The sequence below is a fragment of the Dendropsophus ebraccatus genome, chromosome 1, assembly GCF_027789765.1.
Source record: "Dendropsophus ebraccatus isolate aDenEbr1 chromosome 1, aDenEbr1.pat, whole genome shotgun sequence".
Taxonomy (NCBI): Eukaryota; Metazoa; Chordata; class Amphibia; order Anura; family Hylidae; genus Dendropsophus; species Dendropsophus ebraccatus.
In genome coordinates this window covers 184,474,794-184,490,272 of record NC_091454.1, presented here as the reverse complement: position 1 = coordinate 184,490,272, position 15,479 = coordinate 184,474,794, and the positions used below count along the sequence as shown (strand labels likewise).

Below are 15,479 nucleotides of genomic sequence, written 5' to 3'. Positions count from 1 at the left end.
ACATCCCACAGACTTGAGTGACACTGTATCTGAGAGGTAATCGGACCTTATTTCTAATCTCACAGAACCTCCTAGTCGTACATTAAAAGGATTATACTGTATTAGATAATCATAGCTGCCTTCTTACAGAAACACCCTTGTCCCCAGTGAGTGTGTGGTTTTGCTTAGTTCCATTGAAGTGAATGGAGCAGAATAGTAATACCGCACACAGCCTGAACAAAGGTGTGGCACTGTTTTTGAAAGAAAGCTTCCAGGATAATCCAATTATCCTTATCCAATTAGCTGTTTTGAACTGCAATAAAATATAGTAGAAACCAATTCCTTAAATCGTGGGACTTCCACAGGTAGACACAATGATAACAAATTATTATGGTTGGCTGATGCTCAACACTCTTGGTTCACTACATAAGTGCTGTGTGAAACCAACGTCATAGTCATACAGGGAGAGGTCGTTCTCTTCATATAACAGACATAATTGCTGATTGCTGACATAACTGGAAACAGTAGAAATAGAGGACTCTGAACAGATGCTCAGAGCAGCATACATCTGTATCATCTAGGCAGTCTGTAGTATTCAATAGAGATACAGGCCACATTTCTTCATCTTAACTACGGTTTTCACCTCCTTACTTGGCCCTTTCTAGCCATTTAACTTATCATGCACAGGAGCGGTTTTATATAGGCACCGCCTGCAATGCTGGACCTGCTAAGAGAGTAATAATGCAACACTAGTAGTGCGACAAGTTCAGGTTTAGTTAATGCCAGCTCCTCACACACAGGAAAAGGCTTTGTTTTCTCCCTTTCTTTAGATGGATAGCTTAATTTAGAGAAATGTAACTTAGAGCCTTCAAGATGTCTCCCAGTGCTGATGGGAACAGAAGTGCTTTGTTTTGCAGTGTTCATTTGGCAGCAAACACCAATAAGATGACTTTCACCCACTCCAAGTCCTTGCAATACTGCCTAGAAGAAAGGCCATGTTAGGATGCTCATTTGTACTGCTAAAGACTTCAACAAGATCCAATAAATACAAGATACATGTGCAGAAAAGAAACTAAACAAGTGATCACTGCAGCTTAGATTCAGAAATGGAGATTGTTCCAGAATGATTGATGCAAGCACCTGACTCGTACAGGGACAATCAAACCAATACTGTGTCTGATCTATATGGTACAAAAATGGGTAATGCTGTGAAGCCAGATAATACAAGGAGGAACCAACTAGGCAGGTGGAGGGCTCCAGAACAAGAGTCAGTCTCCAGGATCCAGTTGGAAAACCAAAATGGAAAGGGGGGCAGGGGGAAGCAAGTGCAGGGGAAGAGGTGGGTCCATAAATCAGTTTCTGTTAGGGTGGAGGGGGATGAGTAAAGTTTTCGGTTTATATACAAAAGTAAAACTGAAAATATAGTTCTGTTCTCTGTACATGTCTGTTCTGTTAAACATTTCCTTTAAAAAAAAATAAAATAAAAGGAATTGGGCAACAAACGGGGGGTGTTTAAATTCCTCCCGAATGTGCTCATCTGTGGATCAGTCCAAAGAGATAACATCTGGGATTATGCCGTAGAGAGAAGAGCTGTCTGCTGGTCCTCTGCTTGTTGCACTGTGGCTCTCGCGTAGGCTGTTCGAGGATACCAAGCTGCTGTTACTGCCACTGTTACTTCCATTGGTTGCTGGGAGAGAGGCGCTCGCTCCTGCACTCAGCTGGTCCAGGAAGAGTTGAGAGGTCGCATAAGGGAAAAAACGTGATGAATGAAGCAGGTCTGGTTCTTCAGAGGCAGCAGCTGCTGCGGCAGCCAGGAGGGAGGTGTTGTAATGCTAAAGGAAAACAAGAAACAAGAAAAGCCTTGAGGAAGCAAATTATGGAAATGGTAAGGAAGGAAACAACTGGAAGGGGAGAAGGAAAAAAAAAAAAAAGTTAGGGGAATTTCGAAGCACTTACTTGATTATCTCCAGATAGAAATGGAAAAAAATCCAATCCTGCCAAGAAAAGATATACAGTTGATATAGGCGTCAAGAAGCTAATACAGTACTTGTGTATATAACACTCAACATTCACTGTAGAAATTAAATAGATGATACAGACTGCCTTTACATCAATCAAACAATCTGCATATGGAACCTGAAACCAACAAGTCTAACTGGAACTCATTTGCAGTGGCATGAGAAGCAGTGCGTTGGTGACTCATACCTTGCAGGTCATATGGCATTGGTGTCATATGGAAAGGATGCCTGTAGTCCTGAAGTAGGGGGGTATTGATATACGTGGAGTCCACAGCTGGCAGACTAGGTGTTCGAGATATAGGAGATGCCTGGTGTGGCAGGCTCATCAGACTGAAGAGAAGAATTAAAATACAGACCAAAATGAATGACTACACAGAGACCGAGGGGGGGGGGGGGGGGAGCATCATAATCATAAAACTTCTGACTTGCTCACCCTTTGTTACTTAATGGTGACGCAGGAGTTATAGATGGACAACTCCTCTTAGCGCATGGCTCCTCCTCCTCCTCATCTGAAGAGCTGTCTATCGTCAGATCAATAACTTCAACCTTCTTGCTTTTATTAGAAGGCTGGCTAGGCGACACCTGGTGCTCTACCGTACTGCTGATACACCCACCTGCAACATTAAATGCATATTAACATATAAAATATATAGGCAACAAGAGGGTCTAAAAATGTATGGAATGGACATAAGACAATCCTCCTACTTAGCTACCATGTATAGTAGAGACTTGTATCCTTGACGCTAAAGCACTTTTTATTATTTTTAAAACCAAATCGGGATTTCATGCAAATTGTATGTTACATGAGGCTCAAATAAGTTTCCTAGCCTTATTTACAGATTATCTATCCACATGGCCATCAATACTTGACCAGTGTAGGTCTCACACCTGCTGACTAGCTGTTTGCCCTGGCCCATGCAATACATTTTAAACAGCGCCAGCTTAGTATATCATGTAGTTGCCATGCTGGGTTACTGAATCTCAACTATTAATGCAACTAAAAAAAATAAATATTGTCTGCATGGAACTGTGAACCCACAAAGCCCCAGGAGGAGATTCCCAATAGCCTAGCCGTGTTATAAAAAGAAAAAAAAAAAAAAAAAAAAAACACACCACACACTCACACCTTTACTAGCCCTGTGCTAGACCAAAATAATATTCTTTAAATGCTCCTGGGGGAATATGTCGCATTGCCACGGACAGCAATTTTTTTTGTTTGAACTGAAAAGAAACGATAAGCGCTTTTTTTTTTTTACACTTCTTATTTTTCTTTGCATTTGCACTAGGACGTTACAGTTACCACGGTTTGGAAGCAGATCGGTAAATAACATATGATAGATAGGAAACCTCAGTACTCACTATCCACTCCATTAAGTGAGGTTGTGACTTCCTGCACTTCTTTCTTTGACCGCATAGGTGACCAGGAACCATCTTCTTTGAACTGGATCTCATCACAGTCTGTACAGCACTTTAGGATCTCCATGAACAAGCTAGGGATACATACAATCTAAGTCATCATCCTATTTACATATAAGACCACTATTTTAGCACAATGCATCATGTTGCCACCAAACTATAAAAAAAAGACAGTAAAAACAGACACCAATAAAGCCATATTTCATTAAAAGTGAAATAATCAGGCACCCTTATGAGATCTAAATTGTAATGAACTACATAGACAAATTCTAAATTGTGCAAGTTATCATAAAACAATGCTTAATAATACACCTCAACAGTGACAAGTATGAAAGAGTATACTTGGTTGCAGAGGGGGGAAGGGAAAGAAGGTGGTGGGGTGGGGTGGGGGAGGGGGGGGGGGGGGGGAACGCCCTGCTAATAGAGTGTCATGTTACTTAGCAGACGGCCAGTTACACAAGATGTGGTGTAGAGTTACACCAAATGCCCTCTGAAAAGCGGAGGGGAGTAAAATTACATGTGGCCATCTTTCAAGCACTATAAGATTTCAGATGGTGTGGTGTTGGATTACACATCCGCCACAGGTTGTCAGTGATTCATGCAGCAGTGTATAAGAGAAGACACAAGAGACAACTTTCAAAATGGGCCTCAATTAGAAGAGGCAGAAGATGTGAAGCAGATTTTTGGGGAAGACGATATTAGGGGTTTGTTGCTTTGCACTTTACAGTTTTTTTCTATAACTAAACCATCTTGGCTGAACTGTGGGAGGACTAATCTTTAACAGAGGAGAACAAGCTCATTCATACAGGGTTCCCACTGCTCTTCAAATGTAATGTCCCTAGAGTTCATAAAGCCTCTGTATTGTAAAAAACTATAGAGGATGTTGGCGCCATATTTAAATAAAGATTATATTAGTGAGCTACATCATCCATTCCAGACAAATTCTCCCCTTATAAAGGGAAAAAGGAAATCTCATTATTGTGACCACTGAATTGCATCGATTACAAAACAGCGTTCACTCTCTAATAGCAATGGGAGGCTGGATGCATTATGGATCAAACATTCATCTTGAGAATGAACTACAAAGACCCAACACTTACCCATCAATGATTAGATGCTCATATGGGGCCTTCTTGTCACACACAGGACACACCCATGTGGGTTTCTTCTCATTCATTTGTATATACAATGTGGCGTCAAAACATTGCAGGTGGGAGCAGGTAAGTGATCGGCAGGGGATGGTCAGACGCATCTTTCCCAGCTGAAATTTAACCAAACAGGTTACTTTTTCATATGCACGGAATCACATTGTGAGTTTTACCTTGCTACTAGATACAAAAGATACTGAAAAGTCCAATGTTGGCATGGATCCACCTACGGATGGGTGGACAGGGCCATAAGAAATGAATGGGTCTGTTATCTATGTGTGAATGTACCCTTCGGGAAGTTTATAGGGCCAAACAAGGAATGTGTGTGCTCAGAGTTAACCGTATAGATACTGTGGTCAGCACGACCGCAGCATCTATATGGCTCCTGACAGAGAATTCTCCCTCTACAGAGGGAGAATTCTCTGTCCGGTGTCCATCGGGGCTCTGCGAAGTGATCGTAGAGCCCCGGTGGTAGCCATGTAAACCGGCTACGGAGGCCGGCGGGGGAGGGAAGGCAGGGCGCTTGGCCGTGCACTCTGCCCCCTCCCCTCTCTCCCCTGCCACAAGATTGTGACTGCGGCAGGGGACAGAGGAAAGGGGGAGGACACAGGAACATCAGCTTATGGGATCAATATGATCGTGAAAGGGTTAAAGATCATATTTTTAAAGTGGACAAACCATAAAGCACTCGGCCTGTATTATATCTTACCGGACACAAGAGTGAAACCCGTAAACTTGTTGTTGCTATTTCACTGTCTGGATCAGCTGTGAGTTTTTCTTTGACTAACAAGAAAAACAAAAATTCATTATTCATATAACACTATATAGCCCTATTATACAAATATCGTTCTGTTTTGTGAATGGACCTTGTCTATATATTTAACTCTACAGCCATTTCCCAGGCCCAAATGGTAGTCTGCAGAGTAGTGAAACCCTATAATTATTATTTATTTATAGAGCGCCCTTAATTCCAGAGAGCTTACCCTAGGGAATATCATGGAACACTATTATAAATCAGCATCATAAAGGCAGAACTTACTGAGTGCTCTGGAATGGTCTGGATTGCGGATTCCTTTTGCTCGCAGTCTTTGCAATAAGATGGCTGAAGATAACTGCTTCACCAGGTATACAGCCAGTGAAAAATTCTGCAGATCAGAGTACAATGAGGTTATCCCCAACAATTCACAAAAAAGCCAAGAGGATCAAGAAGTGAGATATACAAGTTATATCGCCATGGCCATTGCTATAAAGGGGCATGCAGTGACACAATTGCACTCCCTATCAGGCAGACATGCCTAAAGACGCTGTCGTATGTGTGTGTACCCATCTCATTTGTAGAGCTGAAAAGCATAGTTTTCAAACACTTATGTAATATAACATCTAATATACCCTCTCTACCAGTGTAGTAATACAGTTCAGATTTGCTCCTCAATAAACTATTGCCCATCTTAGCTACCTGGACCGTGTTACCGGTTTGGCAGGGGTGACATGGCAATAATCATGTGATTTACCACACATTTCACGTGTGCGCCATGAAGGTAGCCCATGGAATATATTACTCTGGACTACTCTGTGTAAACATTTATGACATTAGTAGACTCCTTAGGTGAAGATTTTAAAATTCTCTCTCAGTGATGTGAGTCAATGACCCATAAAAGACAAAAAAAACAAACATAGGTTTCCATTTAAAGGCAAAAATAAAATGTCAAACTTGGCAAACTTACACGTCCTATTTCAGCTGTCCATGACACGACAATAGTGTTGGGAACAGTTGTTGACAGACGTACAAGTGAGGTAATGTTGATTGGTCGGCTTGGTCGCTTTGGTTCAACCCCATTTTTGGTTGGTGGAAGATAACCCTAGAAGAGTAGAAATATGAATAAAGGGGAAAGGGAAAGGGGGTCTTTAGACAAGCATTGAGCAGAAGCCCTACTTACTGGCAGGTTACAGGGTTTTCCATTGACTTTTACACACAGGTTTGGTGGGAAATGGTCTTCTTGAGGGCAGCTAGTCTCTGACAGACAGAACCTGTGGAGAAGGATGCAAGATTAGAGCATGATACTAGAAACTCTGTTCTCATCCACATGGCCGTAGAACAGCCTGTTCTTGCGGGTCTGCACTAAGTCCTGTCTTTTTTTTTGCATTAAAGATCACAGCTGCGTACGGATGTGTGAGCAGGGCCATTGAAATGCATTGGTTCTATGTTCTGTCAGTAATTACAGTTCCAACTACAGACATGTGAATGAGGCCTAAGACAGGCAGAAAAGAAAGTAGCCATTGGGTTACCTGAGCTGCACCTGGACTGTGAAGTCACATTTTGTTCCAGAGATGTCCCTGCAAAAAAGGAAAGTGAATTTTTGAGGAGAAAACAAAAATACTAAAAAAAAGTAGTTTAATTAGTAATTAAATAATTTGCAAACAAAAATATTAGCAATACTTTATATATATACTAATATATTTAATCTACTGTACATTATGGCAGCAGCCATCTAACAGCATTTAGTGATTCGCTTTCTAGCAAACACCAATCGACATACAAACTGAACTGGACCCTACTCACTAGAATGAGAGCACTCTGGGCATGCAGTGACCATTCTACAGGGATAAGGGGGGCTTGAGCTTTGAACATCTCATACCTAAGGCTGGGTACACACTACATTTTTGCAAAAACTAACAGATCAAAACAGATCTTTTTTTAACGGGCACAAAAATGAGGTCGACCACGTTTTTGTGTACGCAAAAAAAAATAATTTTTTTTTATAATGGAAATTGATTGAAAAGACGGATGCACATGGTTGCATCAGTTTTTTGCAAAAAAACAGATTGCAAAAACATAATGTGAACCAAGCCTTACATAGTTGATAAGGTTGGAGAAGGAAAAAAAAAAAGGAAAAAAAAAAAAACAAACACCCAAGAGCCCATCAAGTTCAACCTACATTTATGGACAGCTAGAGTTTTCTTTGTCTGTGTAATTGGATGGTTGTTACAGATAACTGGTGAGAATTTCATGTCAACATCACCTTTAGAAATATATTTACTTATGTGTTCAATACTTATTTCACCCACTGTATGTAGTCTAGGAAGCTGAGGTTTGTGCTGCTGTTTGGGGGCTCGCAAATTAATTCAAAAAAGTTCTCTGCTCATGCAGAAAATAGGATGGGGGAGATTTTTGCTTCGGTCAGAAAAGAGTTAACTGGATAGGGGATATGGCGCCTGTGCGGGCAGCCCAGTATCGCTCGCTTCAAACTCTTTGCCAATATAACACTTAATTCACCATCAGCCACAGATGTAACTCTAGCCCCCATCAGGCACAATGATTTCAATAGGCCCAGCGCAGTTGCCAAGTGAGAGGCGTGAGGAGGGGGAGGGGAGGCATGGCTGCAAGAGAAAGGGAGGGGGGTACTAGGAAAGGAAGAGGGGGGACTTACATTGAGCTGCTGATTTGCTGGACTTGTTGTGGTGTTAATGCAAATGCAAAGCATGTTTCTTGAAATCGCTGGCTGTTATCGGAGGCTGCAGAGACACAAGGACAAGACATTAGGATCAGGATCTTAATAAATGCATTACATTCATCCACTATTTGACTCGCCTCGATTTATTTTTTTTTTTGAGTCAAAATATTATCACAGAAGCTTACAGGAGATTGCGGGGGCCGCAGATTGCTGTATCTGCCAATGCTTCTTCAAGGAGAACACAAGACACAATCCAAAGCTTACTTTATAAAGGTGGTCAACAATGTGAATTTTTCAAGCATCCATTTAATGCAACAGAAGTTTTTTTTTTAATGCACAGGCTTGAAACACCTCGTAGATTTAGAAAAGAAAATTTCTCATAATGAGCGATTACCATACAGACAATGAAACCAAGGCTATCGTGTTCAGATACATCACATGTCATTCAATGCACAAACTAGAACCCACTAAAGTCTATGTAAGCAAACACATAGCTGTGGATAGGCGATATTGGATCACATGCTGCTACGAGTGTAGGGGAGACAGAGCAACATGGAGAGAGGGGGGAGGGGGAGAAAGAAAAGATTCGAAAGTGTAAAATCTGTAACTTTCTACATCGATTTTCAGTAGATTTTTTTTTTCTTGCAGAAATCCATATGCTTGCCAACCCCATTCCAATGTATCAAACAATTTTCGGGCAAAGAACTTTCTGCCATGTGTAAATATACCTCTAAGGTCACCCAATGGACAAGGCTGAAGAGAGACTTTAAAGCCCTATTACACGGGGCGATCAGCAGGAGTGCTAGCTTGCTCCTTGTTAACCGCTTGCTGTCGGTGCTTGTTATAGCTGTGGCTGGGGGGAGCCCATAGGAGACAGTGGCGATCGGCTACCGCCGCTTCTATTATTTGGAGCAACGGCAGCAGATTGTTGCTATACTAGCTGTTAGTTTTTCAACATGTTAAAAAACAACGGTCAAAATTACCACACACAACCTGAGGACACAGGTGGTGCTGTTTTAAAGGGAACCTGTTACCCCCCGTACCGGGGTGACAGGCTCCCGACCCCCCGTTAGAGACCCCTATACTTACCTCATCCCGCCGGGTCCCGCTTCTGGAGGTGGTCGGGTGACGGAGATCTCAGCCGCTGCAGCCCGGCGCGCGCGCTGAGAGATGAGTCCAACACCCATAGAGAATGACAGGAGAGTCCAGCGCTCCGTCATTCTCTATGAGCGTTGGACTCATCTGTCAGCGCGCGCGCCGGGCTGCAGCGGCTGAGATCTCCGGGACCCGACCGAATCCAGAAGCGGGACCCGGCGGGATGAGGTAAGTATAGGGGTCTCTAACGGGGGGTCGGGAGCCTGTCACCCCGGCACGGGGGTGACAGGTTCCCTTTAAAGTAACCGCTTTTTCTAATTCTGAATAACCCCTTCAAGTACTTTAAGGCCGCATTCCCACGTTCCGTGATCCTGGCGGATCACGGACGTGGAATGCATGTACCGGAGTCCCCCCCGCGCCTGGAAAACATTTGTAATTAGATGCTGGGAGCGGGGGAGACTGTATTCATAAGCGCCGTGCTATAGTAACAGCACCGCGCTTATGAATACAGTCTCCCCCGCTCCCAGCATCTAATTACAGATGCTGTCCGGGTGCGGGGAGACTCTGGTACATGCATTCCACGTCCGTGATCCGTCAGGATCACGGAACGTGGGAATGCATCCTTAGAATACAGTGGTACCTTGGTTTAAGAGTAACTTGGTTTAAGAGCGCTTTGGTTTAAGAGCTCAGCTTTTCAAAATTGTGACTTGATTTAAGAGCATTGATTTGGTTTAAGAGCTCCCTGTACTGGGTGGGAACGCGAGTTGGGGGAGGGGCATGGCCTGCATAGCGGGGTCTAAAGCACTGTACTCTGACCCAGGAAGTCTCCCTCACCTTCCAAATCATAGCAGATCCAGGCTGGGGCTTGCCTTAGGGGACAGGACTGTGGGGGTAATCTCTCCATAGTTGTAACCCCCCTCTCCCTGGAAAGAGTGCTGCTATACTGTGCCCAAATGTCTTGCTCATTCCTTCCTGCAGTCTATCAGTCCTGAATGAACACACACCCCTTCCCCATTGCTGTCATGTGACCAGACAGTTGGGGTTGTAGATTAATATACTATATACATAAAAAAAAAAAAATATGGGCTAAAAAAACCTGTGTGTACAAACCAATACAGCCAAAAAGAATTGTGCTGCTGCTGTTTAGCCAACACTGATGTACTATACGACTATCAGCAGTACAGGCGGGACTAAATGTTTGGTGGGGTTTTTTTTTTTAGCATCCTAAAGAAATCAACAAATGAACGCTGCACAAACTTTCGTTAATCGGTGCAATTCCATGACTAATCTCAAAAGCATTACTGCACTGTCTGAACCGTAACGTTATGGAACATTGTAATACGTATTGGTATTTGCAAAAGTAGGGCTAGATTTAAGAGTAGAACACACACTGATACTGGTATTAATCTAGAATGTTCTTCCTGGGATGGATTCTGCACAATGCATCAAAGGAGGGTTATTTTACCACTGTATGGCAAAGTCAGTCTGAGATTTTAATAGGTGGTTTCTGCCTTCCCCTGGAGCAACTCGGTATGAGGGTTAACTAGACTCAGTGCTTACACAACGTCAATTGCTTTTTGGCAGAACACAGCTATTACTCCAAGTTCCCCCCACACAGATACATGGGCAGCTAAGTCGTCATGCATTTTCAAAGGGTGGATGGGAGTAAGCCACTGCCAGACACTTCTGGTGGGGATTTATCACCACGGAAGAATATTTAACATTCCCAATTCTTTTATGTCAAGATTACCTGCTGGGAGACCGGACTTCCCCATACATTACATAGCCGGTCCTGTCAAAAATCTGTAGCTTTGGACAACTTTTCTGTAATGTTTATGGGAGCCTCTTGCCACAAAATGCTATATTAGGGTTCCTTCTTATACTATTGTAGCAGTGTCACTGCAGAACTTTGAGGATGATATATGCCAATATAAGTTCCACTTAGTAGAAGAATTACCATCCAGGGACACAAGACCCACCCCATTAATTCAAATAAGATTAAAGGTTATAGTCTGCATATAGTTACTTGATTTCTTTTACAGTAAATTTATAATCAGATGTCACATAATGGCTATTTCTCCATTTTCTGGAACATTCTGCCGAGCACACATTTTGCAGAACTTCCTGTTACATTGTAGGGTTTGGTTTTGTTTTGTTTTTTTTTTGTTCTCAAAAGAAAAACAAACTTTTTTTTATACATAAAAGCCAAGTAACAAGCAAGGGTAAGAGAAACTGAAGAGTTAGGTCCTTAAAGGGAATGTAACCTTCAACCCCCCCTTAGGGCCCTATTACATAAAGCAATAATCAGCCAAATCAGACAACAATCAGCCAATGAAACGATTGGTTGATTGTTTTAGGCCCTGACCAAAATTGTTTGGCGGGCATAGCTACGTGTAATAGTGATGCATGGACGACGGTTGAATAAACAGTTAATACATTACCTGTCCACACTGCCGATCTCCTGCCCCATTTTTTACTCCCATTGCCGTGGGTGCAGCTTTAGAGGCAGTTTCTGAGCTGACCGGCTGCTTGGTACCACTATAATCAATAAAATATCCTTATACAACCTTGTTAGCGCCATTGTGCAGATTCTGATGGTGCTGTCCTGAGACCTGGTCTGTTTACTATATATGGTAATAAAGTAGTTCGGTGCACTGCAGGAGGGCCCAGCACACCGCTATCTCCTGCCCTGGGTGATGTGCCGAGGCAGAGCCAGGCCCGGACTTGATTCAAAAGGCGAACGTCCCCCAGGGAGGAGATATCAGACCACTGGAGGAAGGGGGACTGGGCTCACCTCCAACTGTGGCAGACTACTTGATTAGCAAAGGTAAAACAGCATTTTTTTTTAAATGGACGACAGCATCAGAATCTGCTCAGCTGTGTCGCCCAGGTCGTATGAAACTTATTTGTTCATTGCTTATACTGTTACATTCACTTTGAGTTAAATGATAATTGGCACTTCAAAACAAATACCCTCGAAAGCCTAAGCAATTTCTAACAAATTTGTAGATTTCTTTATTAAAAAAAAAAAAAAAAAAAAAAAAAGTCCTTCCTTTGGAAAAGCAGCTCTAAAATTTTAGCCTATAAAAAAAGTGTCACTTCTCTGCAAAACTGCCCTCCCATTGCCTGTTAGATGAATCCTGTCTTAGTAACAGACAGAGCAGGAAAGAACACAGGAAGTAAGTGATAGTGAAAGCAATAAGTGCAGGAGATGCAGTGCACACACTGTCTGGGCATGGGAATGTGTGAACCTGTCTCCATCCTCTAGAACAGTCATGTCAAACTCTGGCCCGTCGTGCCATTATTTATGGCCCGCCATTCTTTTCTATTGCGGTGTCAAATTTGTCCCACCTGACGTTGCAGCAGATTCTAATATGGGTGGAGCTGCTTGGACCACCCATATTATAATCTCGTAGGCCGCAGGCAGTTTTTAGCCCTTGGCGTAGAAGTATCTCAGTAGTGCCCCAACGCTGGCAATGTGGTGAAGTCATCACGTGCATCCTCTGACGGGCAACTCCTGCAGCTGCAGGAAGGAAGAGTCCAAGCTAAGGGGGCAGTCAAACTACAGTAGGGTCTGGCTTCTATTTTAGAGACTATTCTTGGGGACTGGCTTCTACTTAAGAGACTGTTGGGGAGGGCTGGCTACTATAAAAGACTATTGGAAAGGGCTGACTACTATATATATAAAAAAAAACACTATTGGGGTGGTCTGGCTACTATATGAGACTATTTTGGGGACTGGTTTCTATATAAGACAATTGGGAGGACTGGCTACTATATAAGACACTATTGGGAAGGCTTGATCCTATATTGGGCACTTAGGAGGGCTGGCTACTATATAAGACACTATTGGGAGGGCTGGCTACTATATAAGACACTATTGGGGGTTGTTACTATGTGGGACACTATCGGGAGGGCTGGCTACTATGTAGGTCTCTAATAGTAGGCCTTGCTAGTATGTGGGGCACTATTTAGGGGGGGCTACTACATGGGCAGAATTATGGGATTACCTACTGTTTTAGGGATATAATGGGTAACTTATGTGGGGAAAATTACATTAGGATAGGCAGTGCCAGCAACGCTGCATGCAATCTTCATTAAATATCATGGTTGTGCCGCTAGAGCACCTTTCTTTTCTGCGTGGGAGAGAGACCTTGGAGTTTCCTTTTCCCCAGAAGAGGAGTTGAAAATTTGCTCTTTCTCACGGCTTGTCCATTGATTCGCACTCCAGGGAAAAGAATTACAAACTTTTATCACGATGGTACAGATGCCCTACGCTATTGCACCGAATGTACCTGGAAGTGTCTGATAGGTGCTGGCGGTGCCTCACCGAGGAGGGTTCCCTGCTACATGTGTGGTGGGAGTGTCCCTTGATCCAACAGTTTTGGGGCGCAGTGTTTCGGATTTATGAAAAGTATGCTAGTAAGCCGATTCCACATACCCCTCAACTGGCACTTCTCTCTCATCTACCTGGCACCATGGCCACTCAGAAAAAAAAGTATGCTTAGACATATGTTGGCCGCAGCGCGAACAGTAGTGCCGAGACATTGGAAGTCGAAAGTGGTGCCTACCATGACTGAATGGCATAATGAACTAAAAGCTATCCGAAGGGCTGAGGAGCTGGTGGTGGAGGTACATGACTGCACGGAGGGCTTCTCCAAAGTGTGGAACCCCTGGATCCTTTTTGAGGCTTCCGCTGATTTTGCCACACTTCTAGTATGAATCCACTTCTAGTATGAACCTTGTGTGGTTTACAAGTCCTGTTCTCCATACCGCATGGGGGCACCGTGCCCCGCACTTGTCTGTTTAGTTGTTAAATGTGATCCACCCTCTTGTTCTGTCCCTCATCCAGTCTCTGTTGTCTATGTCCCCTCTTGTCTGTTTCCCCGGCATACCGGGGCGCATGTAGGTCACCTGTTGAGTGTCATGTTGGAGTGCCTTTTCTTTCCTTTACTATGGTGTGCTAAGTTTGTCTCATAGCCCAGCTTTGTAGAAGTTCATTACGGGCCTGGTTCGTTCAAGTTCGGTATTTCTGGCTCTCCAGTTCGTTTCACTTCCTTTCCTTATGAGCCCTGTGGCCTACTCAACGGCTAGATTATCTGGAATATATAGGTATATTACTTAGATGAACATGTGCTGAACCATTTTCTGTACCGTGCTCTGACTATATTTTGTTTATTTGTGTCTGTTTATATTGAAAATGTCAATAAACTCAGAATTTTTTTATTTTGGCCCACTGTGTATTTGAGTTTGACACCCCTGCTCTAGAACAAGGATGTCATCAAGATGGAAATTGTAGTTTTGCAACAGCTAGAGGGCTGTAGTTTGACACCACTGCTCTAGAGGATCCTCAGGGTCACTAAAAGGTAAATCAAAGCTTCTCTCATCTCAGCATTAGTTCTTAGCATAACCCCCTCCTTGTTGTTCCTTATTTCCGCGCTCACTACCCAACACAAAGCCAATACATCAGTATCCTTTTCTCCCTCTGCAAGCTATTGATAGTATTGTACTGTAAATTATCCCCTAACAAAGTTCTAGCATTATCAATCCAATGCTGTGTCATGGCATATCAAAGTGGTGTGCAAAATCTACAGTGATTGGCCAGACAAGTAAGGGTAAGGAAATACCTGCATGGGTACTACTGGCAAACAGCCCTGCTCGTGTGCCATTTCTTGAAAAATACCTGTGCACCATAGAGGGGGTTAAACAACAGCCTTGTCAACATTATAAAGTGAGAAAAGGGGAGAAGGCGGGGGTGCTTCCTTGTGCAGTAGGTGAGGATCAGGTGTATGGTAGTAGGTAACTACAAAAAAAACACTCACCTGGCGGAGTTGTGCAAAGTTAGGCACAACTCTATTGATGGCATGTAAAGTAGTACTCCGCAGCTGTTCCGGGGTGTCACCACCAGGGGTGGGAAAGGAGTATATGGAGAGTGTAACCAGCCGGTTACTGGACCAAAGAAGGAGGACCCGTTCCACTTGGGTTAGCGCAGGAGTACTGGGATGTATAACCAGACATATATACCAACTTTGTATATCCACGGCACATATAGTCCAGCCACGAGAGATATAAGGAACCGATTACTTTTATTGCAACGCGTTTTGGCCTTAATATTACAAGGGCCTTTCTCCAGCTTGAGAAAGGCCCTTGTAATATTGCAATAAAAGTAATCGGTTCCTTATATCTCTCGTGGCTGGACTATATGTGCCGTGGATATACGAAGTTGGTATATATGTCTGGTTATACATCCCAGTACTCCTGCGCTAACCCAAGTGGAACGGGTCCTCCTTTGGTCCAGTAACCGGCTGGTTACACTCTCCATTAACATTATAAAGTGTTAATCTAACAAAATCATGCATATTTTTTTTTAG

The 15,479-nt window shown here is 43.2% G+C and overlaps 1 protein-coding gene across 4 annotated transcripts in view; it reads right to left on the bottom strand.

Annotated features, from left to right (window-relative positions):
- Window positions 1–487: 487 nt before the first annotated feature.
- PIAS1 (protein inhibitor of activated STAT 1) overlaps window positions 488–15,479 on the bottom strand; it is a 43,390-nt gene continuing 28,398 nt past the window's right edge. For all 4 annotated transcript variants that reach the window (XM_069986058.1, XM_069986075.1, XM_069986083.1 and 1 more), the window contains exons 3-14: window positions 7,990–8,074; window positions 6,848–6,895; window positions 6,499–6,589; window positions 6,286–6,420; window positions 5,601–5,706; window positions 5,271–5,344; window positions 4,514–4,674; window positions 3,357–3,487; window positions 2,431–2,611; window positions 2,185–2,327; window positions 1,936–1,973; window positions 488–1,811 (exon numbers count right to left, since the gene is read on the bottom strand). In XM_069986058.1, coding sequence (XP_069842159.1) covers window positions 1,524–1,811; window positions 1,936–1,973; window positions 2,185–2,327; window positions 2,431–2,611; window positions 3,357–3,487; window positions 4,514–4,674; window positions 5,271–5,344; window positions 5,601–5,706; window positions 6,286–6,420; window positions 6,499–6,589; window positions 6,848–6,895; window positions 7,990–8,074 — 1,481 coding nt within the window. In that variant the 3' untranslated portion in view covers window positions 488–1,523. The remainder of the gene's footprint in view (window positions 1,812–1,935; window positions 1,974–2,184; window positions 2,328–2,430; window positions 2,612–3,356; window positions 3,488–4,513; window positions 4,675–5,270; window positions 5,345–5,600; window positions 5,707–6,285; window positions 6,421–6,498; window positions 6,590–6,847; window positions 6,896–7,989; window positions 8,075–15,479) is intronic.